At 39.0% G+C, this 22,040-nt stretch overlaps 1 protein-coding gene across 1 annotated transcript in view; it reads left to right on the forward strand.

Moving 5' to 3' along the window:
- STK32B (serine/threonine kinase 32B) overlaps window positions 1–22,040 on the forward strand; it is a 143,414-nt gene that overhangs the window by 92,319 nt on the left and 29,055 nt on the right. The window contains exons 5-6 of the mRNA XM_035547294.1: window positions 4,671–4,760; window positions 18,998–19,101. Of these exons, the coding sequence (XP_035403187.1) occupies window positions 4,671–4,760; window positions 18,998–19,101 (194 nt within the window). The remainder of the gene's footprint in view (window positions 1–4,670; window positions 4,761–18,997; window positions 19,102–22,040) is intronic.

The following is a 22,040-nucleotide window of genomic DNA, read 5'->3' on the forward strand; positions in this document are numbered from 1 at the left end:
GCATTTTTATGTGCCTTTTTATATATGATTATATTATTTTATGATCATCAAAGTTTTCCTTAAAACTCTATTTCCTTGGTTATATGAGACTCTCAGCTCTCATTTGAAAGTTAACAGCAAGGTTGAAAAATACAGCCAACAAGCAATCTTGGCCTTAAAACCAGAAATAGGATGAAAAAAAAAAAAAAACAAAACAAAAAAACAACTACACATAAATTCAATACTTTGAGCCCTGACTGCTGACTTCTGAACAGCATAACTGACAACATTGACTCTGCATAAAGATGTCTGGGAGTCATAAAGTCTCCACTGAAGATGTACCTGGTGTGTCTGCAGTAGGGCTTATCCCCATAGTATCCACAGACAATATTCAGGGACTTTATATCATTTAACGCTCTGATGTTGATTAATAGAGTGTTCTGAGCATAACTCTTTAACCTGAAGCTATCTGCACTTTGAAAATGTATTAGAAAATTTTGCATGCCTACACAAGCCATTAAGCAGCCTATCCCTTTGAAACACACAGCCTTTCTGAACCCACCTATAGCAGGAACATCAGGTTTCTAACAGTCTCCCTGATGATAAGTGGCAGGCTGCCAAGTCATGCCAAGTTCACCAGGATACAAGCTGATGCTCTTGTACATGGTATAGATGAACCCAAAAAGATGTTTTTTAAATAGTTCATAGGGTTTGACCCTCTAAAGGCATACTGGATCTGAATTTGCTCCAAAACATTTCTATGCTGATACTTGCCATCAGCTCTGATGCATATTGAGCTGGCAGTATTAACTCTAGTCTGATATTTTTTTCTCTCTGCCCTCACATTCACCCCTTCAATTTCTTACCCTGGGAAATTCAATAAGGTTTGAAATCATGTACTTTTTTCTCTGCTAAATGTTAGTCAGCCAGCCTCAGCCACCTTTAAGGACTTGTTTTAGCTGTAATTATGACTTTTTCTCATTTAATAAAAATTTAATAATAGTCAAAAATGAGTAGCTGTTTGCCTCAGATATTGGGATTTGGAGAAGTGAGGTATATATGCCATTCGGCACTTCTGAGATGCATGTATAAAGCTTCAAAAAGTCACACACTGCTGAAGGTATTAACTTACAAATTCTCCCTCTAGATGAATGCAATTCTTAAAACAACTGCCATCGATATATATTCTGCTTAGAATGTATGTGCTGATATACATGAAATCTTATACAAGCCACTCTGCAGAGAACCAGAAGAATGTGGTCTTTTGTCTTCTTTTCTCTCCAACAGCCTCTTATTACCAAAAGGGGTCATGCAGTCAGGGAGATTAAGCAATGAGCTCTTCCCCTGTGATATCTGAATTTAGTCAGTATTGCTGAACCTGCTGTGTGCTCCTGGTCTTTATAGCCCTTAACAACTAAACCCAAGTGGTACTGACGTACTGCCCAGTTCAGTACCTGACACCTGAGGAGAGAGTGAGGGTACTGGGCTTGGGTTTGGTCGTCGCTTATTGTTCAAGATAATATCCAGAAATGGAGATCAAGTACAAAGATGTGAAGCTCAGATGGGAAAATGTTCCCATGAACTGAAATCTTGGAAACAGTGTGAAGTAGCCAGTATTGCAGCATATTTACTGCAGCAATAGCTATCTTTCTCTTTCCTACATGCAACAGTCAAAGTAAAAATGTCTTAGAGGCTGATTAGAAAGACTCCTATAGAAAACCGGGGTCTTCTTGTCACCTGATATATTTACATCAGGAATAACAACAACAACAACAACAATAATAATAATAATAATAATAATAATAATAACAACAATAACAATAATATGTATTTATTATTTATTATTATTATTATAAAATGTAATATAATGTATTATAGTAATGTATTATTATTATTATGATTATGATTGTGATTATTATTATTATTATTATTATTATTATTTTAAATACAAGTCCCTGGGCTCAAAGAAGTTGAAACTACTGAAAGTTGTGTGCAGACAGGCAGAACTCTGCTTCACCATCCCTCCAGCCCTCCTCCACTAGCAAAACTGCAGCAGGGTTGCACTGTAGGGGGGGAATGTTCCCCATCACCCCCTGCTCTGGCTCCATCCCAGGGTTTGTTCCCCATCAGCCCCTGCTCCAGCTTCATCCCAGACATAGCTTCTCTCCCTCCCCCAACTCCCACCAAGTGCTGTTTGCTGTCCCCATGGCAGCACAGCCACCTACCTGCCCTCAGGACACCTTGCTTGTACTCCACAGTAAATTAGCAGCCCTCTGAGCCACTGAGGCAAAAGCTGTCTGCAGGCAGCCCGTGGGCCATGGAAGAAAAAAGGTAGATTTTTTTTCCAGCGGCCACTCCCGCAGTGGTATAGATGTGGTTTTGCTGTGTGGTTCCATGAGCACAGGAGCAGAGCATTGCTGCTGTATCAGCAGCAGGATGCAGAGGAGCTCTGTAGGTCCTATCCCTTACCCTGCAGAAGGCATTTTTTACAAAAAACATCAACCGGCATAGATAACACCTCATGTGTGTGCTATTTTGGTTTTGTTAAATGAAAACAAATCTAATAAAAGGGATAGAAAACAATGCACTGCAGGAGAAGCAATTTTCATTGCAAATCAACTGTTTGGATCAGTCTGAACGGATATTATGTGATAGGTGTTTTGCAACAGGCTATCATGCTGGCACTCTAATAGGGAGAATCACTTACAATGGTGTCATTTAAATGACAGAACTTCATGTTTATCTGTCAAAGGAAAAAAAAAGAGAGAGAGAGAGAAAAGAAAGTATTAGACTGCTGGGATCCTTATAGCTTTTCATTGTATGATGCACATGGAATTACTTAAAACATTGCTACCGTGGGGTGGCTGTGTGTGGTTCAATTATCTTTTTCAAGAAGCTTTCTGCCGTGGTGTTTTACTGCAGGAATAATCTGCAGACATGTTCCTCACCAGCCATGAACTGCAGCCACCAGGAAGGAGAAATGCCATTTTGAAACCTGAGGGCAGGCCAGGCTGTGCACGCTAATTTTTGTTATGGGAACCCAAATCCCTCGACCCTTTATGAGTGATTGCTTACGTTTGCCCACAGTTTTTGCCTGCCTTCTGTGAATGTATTCTGGGAAGGGTGTCTTAGAAGGAAAGTGTCAACAAAATGTAAGAAGTTTTTGAGAAAACCGCAAAAAGCATGCAAACCACTTCATCAGTAATTTCTACTGTGTCTCCCATTTGAAGAAATTGGTTTAAGTTTGGCAGTGAGATGTGCCTTCTTATTTTTTAGTTTCGAAACCAGCTCAGACCTGGCCAAATGAGGGGACCGTGAATTTCAGTTCACACATGGGTGACTGCAGGCTTCTTAGAGGCTGGCATGTACATTTCCTGCAGACTTCAAGCAGGATCTACGTTAGACTGTCAGAGCAGCATAATCGTCTGTTAAGATTGCTGTTCCTCAGTCAGGCACTGGGGAAATGTTCAGTGTCAGGACCAAAAGCAAGTCATTTGTTACACTCTTTTCAACTTTGGCAGCAAATATGATAACAACCTCCTTCACTTAATAACCGCATCATGCCCAAAGCCTGCTCCATGCTATGGACTGAATGAGGTTGAGATCCTGATCAGAAAAACAAACAAACAAAAAGAACAAAAACACAGAGGAACCTGTCATTCACGACTCTAGCTAAAGACGAGATGTCTTAATCCTGATCTGAGTTGATCTGAGCACATGGTTAAGCTGAGGAAGGGAGCACCTTTCTCTGTACTCCGCCTTCCACAATGGCATTGCCAAGTGAATGTCTGCATCTCTCCACAGAATGAAATTAGCCCTTAGAAGATGCAAAATCTACCAGCAGACTTATCAGGCTAAAAGTCTGCAGATACATTTTCAGGCTGGATTTGCATTTATTTACCTGCTTAGGGCAAGTCAGGATTAGCAACTATTGCCTCACTGTGGTGGAGTAATTTAACCTACACTTGTCATAAACTACCCTAGGGAAAAAATAATGATGGCAGGTTGGGGCTATCCAACCTGATTAGCTGAGTTTAAATCAGCTGTCTTGCTAGTCAGGCAGCAAGTCCACGGGCTGCCTTATGTCACGTATCTTTCATCTAGTAATCTGCTGTCAAATGAGGGATCATTTTGGGACCTGCTGTTGTTGCATACATGCTGTTCTGCTACCATGAATCTAATTTTGTAGTTATTGTACTATAAAAATACCCTTTTTCTTCTCAGCTCCCTTTTTGCCCTGAGGAGACTGTGAAAAGCCAGGCTGATTGTAACCCAAAGTGGATGTGATGGCAGACAGGTGTCACGAGTACATGAGATTGTGAGGGACAGCTCTAGTTAGAGATAAGGTGAGGGAGATTTCACACATCATTACAGCAAATTCAGTGCTGCTCCTGCACATCACTGCTCTGAAAAAACAGTTACTGTCCTTGTTGTTCACAGCAGGAGGAGGTTCAGGGGTGACCAACACATAAGGTTCAGCATGCAAGCAAATAATGGGAACAACACAAGAAAAGAAGCATGACATCATTTTGTTGTCATTATAGTTTTTCTAGCTATGAACAATGTTTAATAATAATTTGTTTAATTTGACAATTTATTTTATTTCTATTGTCTCTTAAACACTGAATAAAGCAAGGAATGTTTGTATGATGTGCTATTTTGACTTCTGTTTTTATTACGTGTAATTGCAGGACATGTTCATATCACTGACTTCAATATTGCAACCATAGTGAAAGGCTCAGAAAAGGCTTCTTCTATGGCTGGCACAAAACCTTATATGGGTAAGTTTTCAAGACAATTTAAAAGATAAAAGAAATTTCATACATTAATGTGGACTAATGGTATTTTAAAAGGATTTCAACTTGTAAAACCACATAATAAATGATAAATGTGATTTATTTATTTATTTATTTTTATAGCATCTGTGTATTGACAATGGAAAATATCAGAGAGGAAGGAATTGGACAGGACTTGGTCTCTACAGTGCTTTTAGTCTGGTTCTGCTTGGTTTTGTGAAGCAAATTGAAGAGAGACTCAGCTGTTATTTTGTGCAAACCCCCACAGCTGGAGACAGGAATACATGATTATGTTTGCACTGCTCTGGCTATGATCTAGCAGAGAACATGTCATGTCAGTTAAAAAGAATCTAGGCACATCTTTAATTGCATTGCTTTGTTGAATTCCTCAAAAAATTTTCTGCTTAATTACAGTCCTAGGTAACTACCCACTTAAGTGTTTGACCTGTGGTGTTAAGGGGCATTTTATACATTTTAATAACATATTTTAAATGCATAGATTGAAGGCTGGGAGAGTAAAATGCAGTTCATCTGTCTTTGTGTGTCTAAAAGTTAAGCATCTGGGATAAGTTAATGATTCAAACTTCCCCTGGAGCTGAAGGACAGAAGGCATCTCCTAAAGATCATTTGTCCCACCAAATTGTCCACTAGCTTCCATGACTAAGAACAGGAGTGATTTTATCCTACCCGTGACTTCCTACACATCTGCTGTTTTAATTTTCTTTATACAGAATTGCTGTAACATGAGGAGATGGCTAGCTAGAAACTAAACATATTTTGGTTCTAGAAAATAGATACGTGTGTCTACAAAAGACTTTCTCTAACAGACATGCTCAGAGCACGTGTAAAAACCACGCAATGGCAAAATATCAGAAAATTACCATATTCTGAAAATGTCATTCAGGGAAATGAAGGTCACTGTGCTACTTCGCTTCTGCATAATAACATAGAGTAAAAGTGTTTGCCCAAGAAATCAGAATTAATCCATTATGCATTTTCACAGCAAAAAATGCACTGTGTAAACCTTCAAGTAGATGAAGCAGGCAGGCATCTTCAGGACACCTCTGTACCAGCTGTGAACGTGTCAGAGCAGTCCCAGGCACTGGAGCAGACTTGTATTTTTCAGAAATAGCTCTCCTGTTTGGGGGATTAATAGGATACAACAGCATACATTTGACCAGAACGGGCCACTTGCCCCTGTGCCCAGACTGCTGACCTGACGCTGGGCAGCTTACTTCTACAAATGTACTCAAAACATGCCAAGAAATATTTTATGTAGTCCTGACTCAAGCATTTAAGTGATGCAGAGGAACAAGACTTCAGACAAGTTTTCTGTTTTGCACTGGTTAGCTCTAGCTGAGTGTCTGGTGTCCTTTACTTGGAAGAGATGGCAAACACGGCATGGGCATCATATATAGAATGTGAGGAGACCAGATCTGGGTCCTGTGCTTCCTCTTGTGGCCAGTACCTGAGTGTTCGATGCTGCACCACAGGTTCCCTACTGGATGTGGTGAAATGAGACGGGGAGAGATGCTGCAACCTTACTTACATCAACGGCTTTAATTTTAAAGAATTCCCTTGAGTGGTTTTGCCAGTATGCAATGGTTTTATTCATGGAAAAGAAACAAAAAATAAAAATTCAGAAAACAAGCAATTTTTCTCTGTAAGTAATTTGACCTTACCCCCAACACGTACGGTCAAATAGCCATACAATTTACACGTTCAACTGATTACACTCACTGAAATGCCTTTACACACACGATGAGAGGAATATTAAAAAATTCCAAAATTTTAAGGATTGTAGTTTTGCATTTCTATGAAAAGTTTGTCTCAGGGTTCACACATTCTGCTTAAATAGCTACCTACAATCTTCTAGTAGACATGGTCATTAGATGTGCAAATTCTTATTACATAGATTATTCAAAAATACTCTTGAAGAACAGACATTTTGCAGGAGCTCAGATTCAGAATAGACATTTTCCACATTTAAATGTGATGATGACAGCAGGCATAACAATAGAGTCTTTTCTGAGATTTAATTTACTAGTCGATTAAATGGCTGTTTTGATGGCCTTACATTTTTAATCTTGAAGCAGTTGCACAGTTTTACATTAGAAAGCATAATTATTATGAAAGCAGAAGAAAGCTGAGTACTTGCTTAGGGGTCAGTTAGCATTTTAGCATCTGTCTGTCACCGTCTGAATGTGTGTAATGAAGGGATCGTCTGGCTGCTAATGATCAGAGGCAGATTAGTTAAAGCAGCTGTACAAGAATGTGAGTATTCTTCAAAGATTCTGCTGAGAGTTAACAGGAAACTTAACATTTTTTGGAGCATCTTTCAGTCCATCTTTATTCATAGGTGAACACCACCTTTTTGTTCATTAGTGGCCTTTGTTTGCAGGCTTTTCTCATAAGAGAAAAAGAAAAAGCTAATTTTTAACAACTGAAAGCACAAAATTTTTTAGCAAGTGCTAAGTAAAGTAATTTGTTATTTTAGAGATAAAATTACAAGAAATGACTCCATCCTGTTTGAATTCCAAGTCTCCAACCCCACCCTAAGGAGGAGGAGTAACCTGTTCTTTGTTGAGTTGACATTTGCGAAGAGATGGTACAAGGAAGGGAAATGTTGAGATTCATCTTAAGAAAAGTGTCTATTCAATGCAGAAACTCGCAAACCCCATCCATCCTGCCTAAACTCCACTTACATCCCCCTCCATGGTATTGCCCGTTTGCTAGAAAATTCAGGAGTTCTTGTACCCAGTAGGAAATGTTAATCTCTGGCATAGGTATGTCCTTACAAACTTGTTTTGTAATCACCTCCCCAGCTTAACATTGTGACAAATAGTTTCTCTGACCTAAGTCTGAAGTGCCGCAATAGCTGAGCCAGGGTTGCCACTATCTTCTCCTCTCATTCATTCTCCCTCTTCACCCGTCTTCCTCGCTGCCTCATCCTCTTCTTGATGGAGTGTGCCAGAAACCTTCACTGAGCCAATGCAACTCATTATGGCAGAATGCTATCTCCTTTTTCCTGGCAGCAGTTATGGTGGGTTTTTGCCTTTCGTGGGTGCTAAATGAGCTAGAGGAGTATTCCCATGAGATCCTGAGCCGACCCAAGGTGTTACAGAGCTGGAGAGGGGTAGAGATGAGAGTAAGAGCAAGACTTTACCTTCACAAGCTGCTGAGGTGTTATCTAGGTTCACCTCAGTTCATGGAGCCATTCTGTCCCTGAACCTTCCTCCCTCATATCCAACAATCTCACAACAAAAGAAACAGTAAAAGAAAAGTGCTCTTTCCCTTTTTGTAGAGACTACAGCACCATCCATCAGCACACTTTCTCTCCTGTGCACCTTGCTCACCTGTTGGAAATGTAAAAATACTGCAGAAGTCACGGGTTCAGTCTCTGCTACTCAGAAAGAGTCAGAAGAGTCATCTTTGCATTTATTTGGAGCTGTGAGAAGGCAGGAAAGCTTTTAGAGCTGTTAACTTTCTCTGCTTTGTCTGAAAAGTGAGGGGTAAGAATTTTCTGTTGCACAAGTTGGGTACCAAAGCATCAGCAAAGAGCCTGACAGATATGGTTAGACACTTGTAAATGTCGCTGTTTTCTCTAAAAGCATTGATTTCATTTTTTTCCTCTTAATTTTGTGAATAGTTATATCTTTAAGTGAAATGCTACAAGTACTCTTCAACTGCAGTGTTCAAATTAGAAAAGCTTTGTTTTCAGCCAAGATGTTCATTTAAGTCCGTATGATTTCTGGCTTTAAGGCTGTATCCCAGACTTAAATGTGGATTTACATAAGCCATTTTAGACAATGACCAAAACAAGGGGAAAAAAAGGCATGGGGACTGTGGCACCATGTTTGGTGACAAGCTTTCATTATAGAATCATCTGGGTTGGAAAAGACCTTCAAGATCAAGTCCAACCATCAACCTGACTGATCAGGTCCCATCACAAAACCTTGTCACGTCCACCCATCTCTTCAATACCTCCAGGGATGGGGACTCCACCGCTTTCCTGGGCAGCCCGTTCCAGTGCTTGACCACTGTCTCCATGAAGAAATTCTTCCAAATATCCTGTCTAAACCTCCTCTGATGCAACTTGAGGCCACTTCCTCACTCCCTATCACTTGGCACTTGAGAAAAGATTACCAGGAGATTAAATCATACTCTAACCTCACTGCAGGAAGACAAAATCACCTTCAGGCAAGTCACTTGCTGAGCACCAAAACCAAGGAAATTTAGTGGTTCCTGGAAGACATGCCTTATGCTGTGCTGGTTTTTATGGCAATGAGGGTATGAGATGTGATGAAAGTTGTTTCCCTATCTGGGATGTTTATATAGTCTTGCTCCCATGTGGATCCTGTTACATTTAATCAGATATGAGGGCTCACTCCAGCCTTTCCCTTACTAGAAGTACTTAAAGATTTCTCACTTCTTCCTATGGTCAATTTAAAGAAATATATAGGAAAATGTTATCTTTAAAGCCTCTATTCCTATTTGAAATCTGATTGGAATAGGCTGAGAAATTGCTAGGGAGCAATTCACTTGCATGCAGCATGACCGCATGAAAACGGTATCCAGAAAAAAATGCAGTGAATTGATATTGTAAAAATGCACTAGCTGTTCTGATTAAGATACCTATCTTGTAATTCTAAGCACTGTGTGAGTCAGCTCTCATAGCCTTTGCTTAATCCCACTTCATGGGGCCTTTCTGCCCCTAAGTCTTTCTCAGCCTGAAATTTTCCATGCTTATTTCCCTATTTACTAAATGGTTACACTGAACACGATGTATTTGAACCTGAACAGCTCTCCAGAAACCTTGGTGGTTTCTCTATGTTCCTCCTTTCCAGCTGATTCATCCAGGCAAGTAAAATACCTGCCACACATAGGCAACAAAAACATGGAAACAGTGAATCTGGAAGGAACGAGACCAACAGCCTGGTGAGACAAGCTATTTCCATCTACTTCTGCAGTTTTAGTTCTCAAAGCCATTGACTTGAAATGCTGAAGTGAATTCAGCTTCTTAACGTTCAGGGGTCTTTAAACCCTCTGTCTCATACTCTTCAGATGACTGCAGCCATGAAACACAGTGTGTGCCTTAATTGAGCTAAGGAAACTTTTGTGTCTCGCCCATGCGTGATTTTATCATTACAAATTTACTGCTCAAACCTTCTACACCACTAGTGACTGTGGGTGCTGTCAAAGGTTTTACTGTACCAGCAGCCTTTGGAAACTCATACGTTTTCAGGCTGTCATACTCCTGTGTAGCAAGCATTGCAAAATGTGCTTTGAGATGCAGCTGACCTTTAACAGACGTATGCTCTCAACAATTGCCCACAAGTATGTGTGGGTATCCCCCTTCAATCTGTTCTGGTAGCATGGATCAGGAAAGCCAGCACAGGGCAGGATGAAGCCCCTGGCATCAGCCTGTGCCTGGGATATTATGTTTTGACTCTTTCTTCTTTCAGAAGGCTGTTCATTACGGCTGTTGTGTTTTAAAGAAAGTCTGCATTTGTCTGGCTGGAACACAATCAGGAAAAAAATAAAAAGGTTTCTTATATTGCCCCTCATACAAGTTGCAAACAATACACTTGTGTCACGGAGTGCTGGGCACCAGTTTGCAATATTGGACCTTCCACCCTGGAGCAGTCTGGCAAACTACAAAGCAAAATGTTAAATACTAAAATATATCCAGAAAACATTACAGATACTACCTTTTGCTTATTCCTCACACTTGGGTAATTTAGAAGTACTAGAGTCCTATAGCACATGATTTTTGCACATTGGAATGTTTCCTTTTTGAATGGTGTATTTCTATACATCTGTATGTTATTTGGGAGTGTTGCAGAAACTGTCCATTCACAGGTTACATATTTTTCTATTATTTTCTGTTTCTGGTGGTAGAGGAGTTAGGGGCTTTGGGGCTTTCTTCAGCAGAGACTGAAGTTATCCAAGTAATGCACCATGTCTTAACTTCAAATCAAACTAATAAAATACATTTTATGATATGAATAAACCTGGAAAAAAAATTCAAAGCCAATAAAATCAGCAGTAAATTACTTGAAAAGTTTCAGCTACACCTTCCTACCTTACAGACTTATTATCTCAGGTTTTCACAGCTGCTTTCATACGTTGTTGTCAGTGTGAATAATGGCTGCATTTCTGAGATTACCAGAAGAATGTGGATTTACAGAGAGGTCCACTGGATTTTTAAAATGTGTGAGCCGTCCATATCTATTAATTAATGCTGTGTGGGAGTACTATTTGGAGTCAGAGAAGAGCTAGTGGATGTCCTGATAGCAACCATACAGGTAAAGCAAAAATATTCTGTAGGACCAAATTTGTTCCTGAGGTAGTTAAAATATATCAGGGATAAATTTGGAGTTGGATTTTCAAAATTGTTCAATGCTGGCCTTATTTGTGTTCATAATAAGCAATGCTCTGAAATGAAATAGTGCTTAGCAGGTCATTGCTTTTGGTGTGCAGTCAAGGCAGTGTTTAGGTTTTTAAAAATCAAACTCTTTTCCTATGGAGGGTTTGACTGCCTATATATAGAGTCTCTCTGGTAATGTCTCTACCTGCCCTTTTGATCTCAGAGAAATATCACAACTTCTGCTGCTTCTGATAAGCAAGAACTGAGAGCAGACACGAGGCTTGGAGGTGCTCAAATAAAGGCTCCCCTGTGCTGATGAGTTTTCAGCTTGTGCTAGCAGCACCACAGCTGAGGGGATTAAACACTGAGCTGCAAGTGGGTATTCAGGTTTTAGTTCTGCTCTGGCATTAAATGTAGATGCACAATTAGCTGTAAAACCTCAGGAGATCAGGAAAGATGTTCCTGTCTCCAGCCACTTTTTTCCTCTCTGTGCTCTCCAACCTGCTACTACTCTTTTCTTCCAGCAAAACTGCTAATGTAATCATTTATTTGACTATTTTAGTCAAAAATAAAACAAAATTCAAATTTCTCTACACAAACACAAGGACAAGAATTCGATTCTGTTCAGTGGTTAAGTAATGCAGAAGGTTTTATGAGGACAGCACTCTATGAGTGAGGGCGGGTGGGGTAGCTTGGCCATAGAGCAAACCAACAAGGCATTCTGAATGCAGTATCGATATTCAGACAGTGGTATGTAAAATTGATTTGAATAATTTTGATTCAAACTTTGATTGAATAATTGCACTAAATATAAGTATTAAAACTATTGAGGTGTATTATGTGAATAAAGGTAGAAAATCAGTTACACTGCTGTAACGCTTCTAGACTTCATACCAGAAAATTGCCAGCCCAGCATGGTCAGGCTTTAAGCAGCACTTCACCTTGTATGATAGAAGTTAGCAGTTTGATAGACTGTAGCTCTAAGTCAGAAAGTTGTCCGTTATAATTTAGACCTTTTTAGCACATGAGAAAGTAAATTCTAGGAGGTAAATTGATAGGTTACCAAAGTCCACGTGTAGTTTCAGGGAGAGAGAAGTTTTCTTCCATTTTGCTCTTAAAAAGTCTTCTTCAGTAAACAGAATATCACTTGTCATCACTATAGTCTGATTTCTGTTTTCTATTTAAACTGTGACCTGGAAGAATTAATGACCTTCTCCGTTTTTATTTTTCTGAGGAGAAAAAAAAATATCTTACCACAGTGTTACTATTTCACTGTACCTTCTCAGTCTAAGGCTTTTGGAATATTATTTTAAAAATCAAGTTCACTTTTTATACAGCTCAGCCTGTCATCCATTAAACCCGAGTCAGCAAAGCACATGCATGTGGCTAAACTATAACCATGTTATATGCATCAAGTCATCCACACATTTTAAAACTGGAAATCTCTAAGCTTTTTGCTGCTTATCCTGTGCTAGACAATGCAAATGTTGTTTATACTGTATACATTGTACGTGTGTGTATATATTCACTTATATTCCTAGAGAGCAATATGTGGAAGCAGAATGATACCTGACAGCATGGTATTTCTCTGAACCTCAGTTAATGACACTGGAATTGCTTTTCCTATCTATGGAATCTCAGGCACTACATTAAAGTTTACATTACTGAGGTATGATTTGCTACGTGGCAGAGTGCATTTCTTTGCAGCCCCTGAAGCACACCACGTACATCTGATTCCTCTTACTGACATGTAGGGTCTCTGCTAAGATGCAATTTGGCTACAGAGAGCTCTAACCAACCAACTGGATGACTAATGTCAGTGCTTTCAGTCTTGAGAAATGTTTTAGACATGCACATCTGAACTTGGTCATCAAAAAACAAACAAAAAAAAAAGAAAAAAAAATGAGGCCAAACCATTATGGCTTTATTTTAAAATCTATTTTCAGTCTGTCATATTAATAACATTGACACAGGGCATTTTGTGGGAATTTACAGCCAGCTCTTCTGGCAACATTTACTTATGCACGGACGATTAGCTCTTTACAGCTAATCGATCTGCAGGAATCACTTGCAATTTATTGCTTAAATATACTGTAAACAAGGAGACTTGTTAGTATGTAGCAAAAGCCACTTGAAGACAGGTCTGGTGCATTTGTGCATTCATCTCACCGCACTTCCCCTCTCACCATTTTTGCAAAGTTTCAGGGCAGCCCATGGAAGTCAGCAATGCTTCAGAATAACAGCTCTGTAAGCTTCTTAATCAACACTCAGTAGTCTCCCGTGTAGTGACAGGAAAGTACACCACTCTTTGATTAGGTTCTTGCTAAGGAAGTGAACCTCAAATGAGTTCATCAGACAAAAAACTTCACATTGTGATATTTGAGATTTGTATCAGAGCCACTCCAAGCCTTTCATTTTATGTTTTAGCCTGATGAATTGTCTTTATGATTGAACCAGTATGCTCCATTGAAAATGATAACAGCTTTTCTCTGTGCCAACCATAATAAGTGATGGGCCACTAATTGACTATTTTACCACGGATAGCCTTTTCAAACTCACTATTGGACACCAAATTAAAGTGGCCTGAATTTCAGAGACCTAGAGCACTTACAATTTAACCATGGAGTTCAGTGATACCTAGGAATGCTCAGCAGATTTTTAAAAACCCTACTTAAAAGCATTTTATTCTACATACAAAATGATCTTTCATAGCAAGAAAAAAGTTAAAATTGGGTTCAGTGTGTTTGCACTTACAGCTATACTCTCTTTTATTTCAAGCTTATGAAACATATCAGTTGATACTGATAACCTTCCAAAAATGGGATACGGTATTACCAGCGAGTTAACAAAAATTTCAGTTTTGTAATTTTTTTTTAAACTCATCTTTTGGGAAATATGCATACAATAAGAAATCCATCCTCTACATCATTTACAATGTAGATCATCTGACTGCTGTGACAATTGCAATGGGTAGTTGTATCTATGAACTGATTTGTCAGAAATTACTCTTTTTCTCAAAATTATTTGGAGCTGCAAATATGGCAAAACCCCCAGAACAGGAGAATGGGTATCACAGGAAGCTGCTGTTTCTGAGATGGATGTAGACTCACTAGGTTTGCTTTCACATTCATGTTTTTCTTAGCCATTCTCTAGTATGGTTTTATTCTAAAGTGAAATAACCATTTATTTACTTCCATGGAATCATCTGCTTAGTATAGAGAGAGTCTACAATGATATGGTATTAATAGAAGGAAGCAGTGAAAAAAAAAAAAAAAAAGTAAAAGTCACAGGATAAAGCTCTAGAGGAGGGTTTATTTTAATTTAATATTTGGGGAAAAAAAGAAAAAAATAAGGCACCATTAACTAGAAATACATATTAGGGACAGCCATGGAAGGCACTGAAACACATTTAATGCAACAAAAGCTTGTGTTCACTTTATTATTTTTCAAGAAGCAGATAGACAGTGAAAACATGAAAGTATATTACTAAGAGAAAATAACGGAGTGGAAGTTGAAAAGGAAAAATAAATCTGGTTTTTTAGCTCATTGTGTTGCTGAAGTTAAGTGTCCATTTGTTCATTACCATACAAGCCAAGTAAACAGTCCTGGTTATATTGCTTGCCTTGTTAAAATTAGCACAGATGTCCTACCGTGAAATGGCAATAGTTTTGAAGTGCTCTGTGTTTATAGTTACTGAAGCCTTTTATGAAAGGTGGCTGGTCACACTCCTACCACACGTGAAGAGAATTCCCTGCCTAGGCCAAAAGATTGTGTGGCTTCTCAGATCTGGTTTTCAGAAGTCCCCAGTTCTTTCAGTGACAGGTTTCCCATGTGTCTGAGCAGAGGTGAAGAGCCATGCAGTTTATGGTGATTACTGAGAGGAACAGGCTGTAATGACCCCTTTGAGACTTCTAGCTTTAGACACCTTCATCACCCCACTAAGGGAGGCTTAGCACGAATATGGTCACTTGACCTTCATTAGCATCAATCAGGGTGATTCACATTGTCAGTCCTCAGAAGTCTCTAGTCCAATCTCCTGCTCAAAGCAGGGTGAGCAATGAGGCTGGACCAGGTTTCTGCTGTTGAAGATGCTCTTTTGGGCAGGTCTAGTAAAGCAGTTCTCCGTTACATCAAAGATACCTAGAGAGCCATGAAGATTCATAAGACCTACTGATTACATTGCTTCTCCACTTGTCTTGAATTCTTTCTTGCTGCTAGACTGGCTATTACTTGATTTAGATTCATTAATTATAAGCTGTGCTTCCACCATGCACCATTCTACTGCCTCCTCTCTGACTGTATGTGGTAATAACCACAAGCCTCAACCAAAACAATCTGCAGGATCAAAACAATGTTAACACTACATATTCTTCGCCCCCAAAAAACCCTTTGTTCAATAGAACTTTCTTGGAGAAAAAGATCTGAAACTGTTGTTCTTACAAGCATTCTTTCACTTTTGTTCCTATGAATGAACTTTTGCAGGCAGTATCCTTTCATTTAGATAGATGTATGGGGGTAAAAGACATAAGTATTCTTTTCTTCCAGAAACTGAAGTTATGATATGAGAAGCTGCTTGCAGAAAGGGTGCACGCAGCAAAGCTGTTGCCCTTGCTCCTATCTGGTGAGCTCAACTGTTATGTTCCTTGTAAAGAACCTAAGAACCTACCCACATCAGGCTTCAGGCTGCAGGATGGCTGTCCAAGCAGAGACTGAGATCAAATTCAAGTTTTAAAAGATTACAAATAGACTATTTCAATGATAATCTTAAAGAAAATCAATGTAGAATTTTAACTTTCAGATTTTTTTACTAACTTTAATCCACCATCCAATTTATGCTCAGAATTGGTTCTTAGAGGAGAAAAACAAACAAACAAACAAACAAACAAACAAAAAGAAACCTGACATTTCTTTCTGTATTTCACAGCTACAGCTCTTCAGGTCTAGTCTAACATATATCACTTGGAGGATCTGCTGTCTTTCTGAAGTGAGCAAGGATCCTGAAGCAGGCAAACTACCGAATTCTTCTGTACAGGCTAGAGGCCTTCATTTGGACCTAATGTCTCAGATCCAAAAGGTTTTTAGACTCATTAAGCACAAGCTTAGTGTGAGATCGGTATTCAGCTTTGCTAAACTAGGGAAAGGTCTTTTGATTTCAGTAGGGTTGCGATTTCTCCCTGAGAATAAACTTGTGTGTAGGAAACCACAAATCATATTTCACCTTCCAGCAGTCTCTCCTTGTCTTGCAAAGCACGTGCTTACAGGAGTTTCTCTGGAGCTAGCTGGATGCAAAGAGTCAGTCCAGCTGGACCCCAAATACTGCTAACACAGGGAAAAGTGGATATCTGCTTTAAGAAGCAGGAGCCCAGCTGCCCATTTTCTGACCTTAGGATGCTGTTATCAGCTTAAGGTGGGAAAACAGAGTTTCAAAATACTGGGGCTAGTGGGTAAAAGAAAGCATTTTCTGCCGATCTGCTTAATGTGGAATCAGTTGGTGCTGAAGCTTTTGGAACAAGCAAATACAATAAAAGTGGATCTCAGTCACTGAATTAGCAAAACAGCTGCACTGTTCTGGCAATGTCATAGGTTACATCAATAAAGTACTCTCATCTCTACCTCACAGAAATCAGATAGTGATCCTTCACATTATTACAATGCTAAAGCTATAAAAGAAAGAATGAAACCAATATTATACATATTTAACTGAGTAAAAAAGTCCACAAAGGTTATTTTCTTTAATGAGATATTATGCGTCATCTAGGCACTGCTGGCAAAAGCCATTCCAAATGTGGCAAAAAAAAAAAAACAAAAAATAATAATAAAAAAAATCCTTCACTAAAAGGTGCCTATGGTGATATTCAAAATATTGCTTTAGTGCCTAATGTGCAGTTTAGGAAGAATTGAGGTGCATTTATCCACTAAAGTAAAACAAGAAAACCTGTCTGCCCTCTTAGCATCTATCTATATAATAAACCACATACATAAGTAAGTTGTGCCTATACAGAGCCTTAGAAGAATGTAAACGATCTGAAGTATATCTGAATATACAACATGCCAGGTTAAGCTACCTGGAGGTGAGACAGAGTTAACTCAGAAAGACAACTTTTACAGTTTTGTTGGCTCATGCCATGGGTCACAAAACAACTTTACATATAGCTGAGATTCAATCTTTAACTATTCTCTAGCTATTCATATTGTAGCAAAAAAAGAAGTGTTTACTTAGGTACCTGCAGTTCTCCTACCACACCTATTTAGAGACAGTCCTACCAGGTAAAGAATATAGGACCATTTCCATTCACTCATTGCTTTTTATTCTTTAGATTTGAGTTTTGTCACAATAAATTCATGGATGCCAAAATCCTCTATTGGGTTTGTCTCTTCAGGACTCTGAACTCAGCTCTGGAGTTGTATATTTTTAGTTTGCCATCTGTAATGATGCATGTACTGCAAAAGCTCCTCTGGAGGGAAAGCCTTTTCTTTAATTAAAGGTGCTTCTCTAGGTGCCATGCATAGTCTAATCCCAAACTGCCAGTCAGAACTAAGTGTGACCAGACTACATTATTCATTGCAGTATGCACATTAGAAAGAGATGAGATGGTAATCAGGTGGTAATGTGGTACATTGGACTCAGTATCATGGCCAGAAGAGGCTCACATGGTAATTGCAATCTAGCATGATGTTATGGTTGGTGATAGTGTTGTTCAGAGAATCCCCAGGGAAAGTGTTGTTTTCACAAAGTGTACTGAGATTCTGCTGTGAAATAATTAGAAAAGCATGACTAACTTTTCGTTTCATTTCATTTCATATCCTGTCTTATTTATATATGGTATTCTGAAAGAACTACAGCAACATTATTTAGTATGTCTTCATTGCTGAAATTAGCCAACTGGATCCTTGTTTTGAAAAGATCAAATTTTCCCCCTAGGAAAGTTATTTTTATGGAATCCATTACTTTATTGATAAGGTATTTTTTTCCAGTCATGACAGAGTTTCTCATGGTATTAAACCACTGTCAGGATTTGTATTTAATTATCATTTTCCTGTGTTAAATATCTTTAAAAGCCCTCTGATTAATTCTACCCAAATGTAGAATTGAGGCTGAGGCTGAGATCTACCATGTTCAGTATCTCCATCAATCTCACAAAGAATGACCTCGCGTGAAAATATTTGTCCCACAAAATGTATACATTATCCTAAACATTCCAAGTCACACTTCAGTTTAGAAATTCCTCTGCTGTAACTTATTTTTATTTACAAAACATTAAATCTAAAAGGACCAGACAGGAAACAACATGAAATTGAAAAATTCTGGCCAGTGAAGGTTCCCTAGAAGCATATAATGCAGGTGATAAAATACAGGGTTCGATTTGAGAGCCAGGCATAAAGGTAATCTGGGATCCAGCTCTGACCCACCTTGATTACCCTCCTGGCTCCAGCTCTGCTCAGCACTAGGTGAAACATGGCAAGAATCATGGAATAACCCACAGCTCAAGCAGTGCGTGTGGCTGGTCAAAACCTGGTGTGTGTGTATACAGAGAGAGACCTTGCTTTGGTGGAGTGCCATGTGAGCGTATTGCATTGTAGAAGAACCCAGCCAGGGTTAAGCCTTCCCTGCCTTCTAACCTTTCAGCAAAGCAACAAACACACAAAGCCCAGCACACTGCCTGTTGTACAAACCACTCATTGTCAGTGAACCAAGGCACTAAAACTGTGTCCTGAAAATGTTGTGTTTGCGAATGTCTTTAATTCTATTTTATTGTATCCTTGTTCATTATTCAAATACAAATGTGAATGATGCATACTCTAACCTTAATATAATGGTTTTTGTTTGGTCTGATTTGATTTATTATTTTAGCTCCAGAAGTGTTCCAGGCCTTTATGGATGGAGGCCCAGGATACTCATACCCTGTCGACTGGTGGTCACTAGGAATTACAGCATACGAATTGCTGAGGGGCTGGGTAAGAATGATAGATTTTGTTGTTATTTAGTGCATTGCCTGACAGAAGGCCAAATGTTTACAGTGCCCCTGAGCATACCCTTAGTGATAAAATGTGAGTGACCAAGGCTGAGTCTGTGCTCAGGAATGCAGTCCTGAGCTCTTCCCAGCTGAAAACATTTTCGGGAAAGTTTCACCCCAAACTCATTTACGTTATAAAGTTTGCCTAAAGTGAATGCAGGCTTTCAGTGTGTGCTCAGGAAGAGCCAAATGTTTTAATGGCTACTCAAAGTGCTGAATTGGAAATAATGACATTTTTTTCCAAATAATGGTTTACTTCAGGCTTTACTATATCTTTGATTGTCTTGGCTAATACCTTAAAAGAGCTAATATAATATCCTAAGATGCTTGGCCCAACTACGGAAAATGCTTATCTGCCAGTACAACCATTAGTTATCTAATCAATTATGTGAATAAGCTTAATGAAAAATCTTCCTGAGCATGGTCAAATATCACAGAAGATAATGGAAAATTCTTTTCCATTTTGGTTCAAAGGGCTTAATTTGGTTGCTTAAATATTTACTATTCCCTATGGAAAACAGTAATTTAGATACCATTTAAGGATAATGACATATAGTTAAAGTAACTGGTTTTTGTTGTTGTAGTTGTTTTATGTTGTTTTTGTTTTTAACAGTCTTAATTCCTACTTTGGCTACTTTGGCAAAAAGATTTCATTGCACTGCAGCATGCTGTCTTTAAGGGAGGATTATTTATTATTATATGGCACTAGCACAGTACTTCTATCCTGTCCTGATAAGCACTTTGTAATGTAAAACAGTTCATCCCACAAAGATCTCACAGTTTCATATGGGATGACAAATAAAGGAAACTGGGAATAAAAAAACAATTATTATTCCCATCTTTAGAGAGAAAACTAAGTTTCATTGTTACGTCAATCCAGAAGCTATATTTTTCAAAGATCTAGATCTTTGCCAAACTTTTTTCTTTCCATAGGAATGGCAAAAGTCACACTCCTGATACAAAGATCTCTCCCATGCCAAATATCAGTTCCTGCTCTCAAACGCTAGGTGTATTAAAAACATATTAAAAAAAAAAAAAAGTCTTTGTATTTTTTCTTTATCATCATTCTCCAAAAAATTACTGGGTGTTTACCTGACATTCTTCCCAAGATGGAAAATTTTAACCTAAATAGCAAAGTTCTGGCAATGATAATTAAAACACATTCTGAACCCCAGCCACAGAGGGAAGTATTGGATAGACATATAATACATTGAAAAAATATCCAGCTGTTTTTATATCACTCCTTTCACCAATGAGTGTCTCCAAGAAAGGAGCACAATGCGTGATCATGTAAGGATAGCTGAACTCCCAAGACTAATCACAAAAGCTGCATAGTCACTTCAATAAATGAAAAACCATCTAGAAAGGTATCCATTTGCCAAGACCAGTACAGTTGTCTCTGAATGTCTGTCTGGCTAGAGATAAGGCAAAGCTGAGACTGAACCAAAATGTTCTGTTAAAATGAAAACATTGCCATCTGTCCATGCTCTAGTCAACCAAGCCAGCTGCTTGTTTTCTTCTGAAGAGCAGCCGTTGCCCACTCAGCAAGGCAGAGGGAGACTTGGCAGCACACACCTTTGTATAGACTAGGAAAAGGCGTATTTTTCCTGAATTGTATTTCTAATTTTTTTTTAGTCTAGTTAAGACCTAAACTGACAGGGGTGATGACAAGGGAAGTAGTGGCGGGTTGTGGAACTGTGCTTAACTTGAGGCATATCACCGTCTGCAAAAACCGTGAACTCCAAAGCTCCATCTGCAGCAGCAGCACTGTGCAGATGGCTGCAAAGAGACAGCTCACGCGTGCAAGGCTCCAAATTAAAATAGCAGGCCAGCAGCCCCCTCCTCCGCCATGCAGCCCACCCATCCCTGTTACGGCAGCCCTGGGGAAAGAGGAGAATGTGGCAATGGGCAGAGCCACCTGGAGATATGGCTCTCTCCATTTGGAGCACGGCGTATCCTTGTGTACTGGGAGAGAAGGAAAGGTGAAAGACAGCAAGGAGGGAAGGAAGCAAGGAAGGAAGGAGCAAGCAAGCAAGCAAGCAAAAAAATAATGAGGTTCTTTAAATCATTTTACACCTCTGAGCTGTGGGTAGCATATGACGTTACCTGCCTGAGTTCAAGAGGAGCTAAGCAAAGATGAGTTGCTTTTTGTTGATCCGAATTTTTTTTTATTTGCCTCTAATGTTATTGATAGAAGAGTTGTCAGAGGAGTCTCTGGTCAAAGGCATTGCAGCACATTGCTGGAAATGAGGCTGGAGATTCCAGCTACAGTTGCAACTGGTGCTAAGCAGTCTGGTTCTTTTTTCTTTTTTTCTTTATTTTTTCTTCTTTTTTTGATAATTCACAATAGTACGAGCATTTCACACATCGCATGCACATTTCTCTCCTTAGCCAGTTGCTAGTAAAAGAAATAATAACCCAAAAACCAAACAAATAAACAAACAAAAAAGAAAAGCTTGGCATCAAATTTTTCTTTTTCCCCAAGTCCATGATGCATACCTTAACACTTGTTAGTCTGTTCCCATGTCATAGACAATGACTGTATATACCATGTCCTCAGTGGAGACTAAGTGAAATGAGGATGAAGGAAAAAAGCAGTAGGTGGGATTCTTGGGCTTGGACTTGGTTCCATACTTATTCAAAGTTAAACATGTACATGAATCTTCTCAAGATAAAAATATTTGCTGGCCCTTTATGAGGAGTTGTTATAATTCATTATCAGATTACATAACTAATCCCTAGAAATGTGCCAATAACCTGTTGAAAAAGTCAAGGTGATTCAGTTCTCATTGAAGGCAATGAGTGTCAGCTCTCTGCTGTTGAGGGTCTTGGATTTCAAGGTAACTCTGTGTACTGTATGAATTATGATCCATCAATTTG

This window comes from Cygnus atratus, chromosome 4 (assembly GCF_013377495.2).
Source record: "Cygnus atratus isolate AKBS03 ecotype Queensland, Australia chromosome 4, CAtr_DNAZoo_HiC_assembly, whole genome shotgun sequence".
Lineage (NCBI taxonomy): Eukaryota > Metazoa > Chordata > Aves > Anseriformes > Anatidae > Cygnus > Cygnus atratus.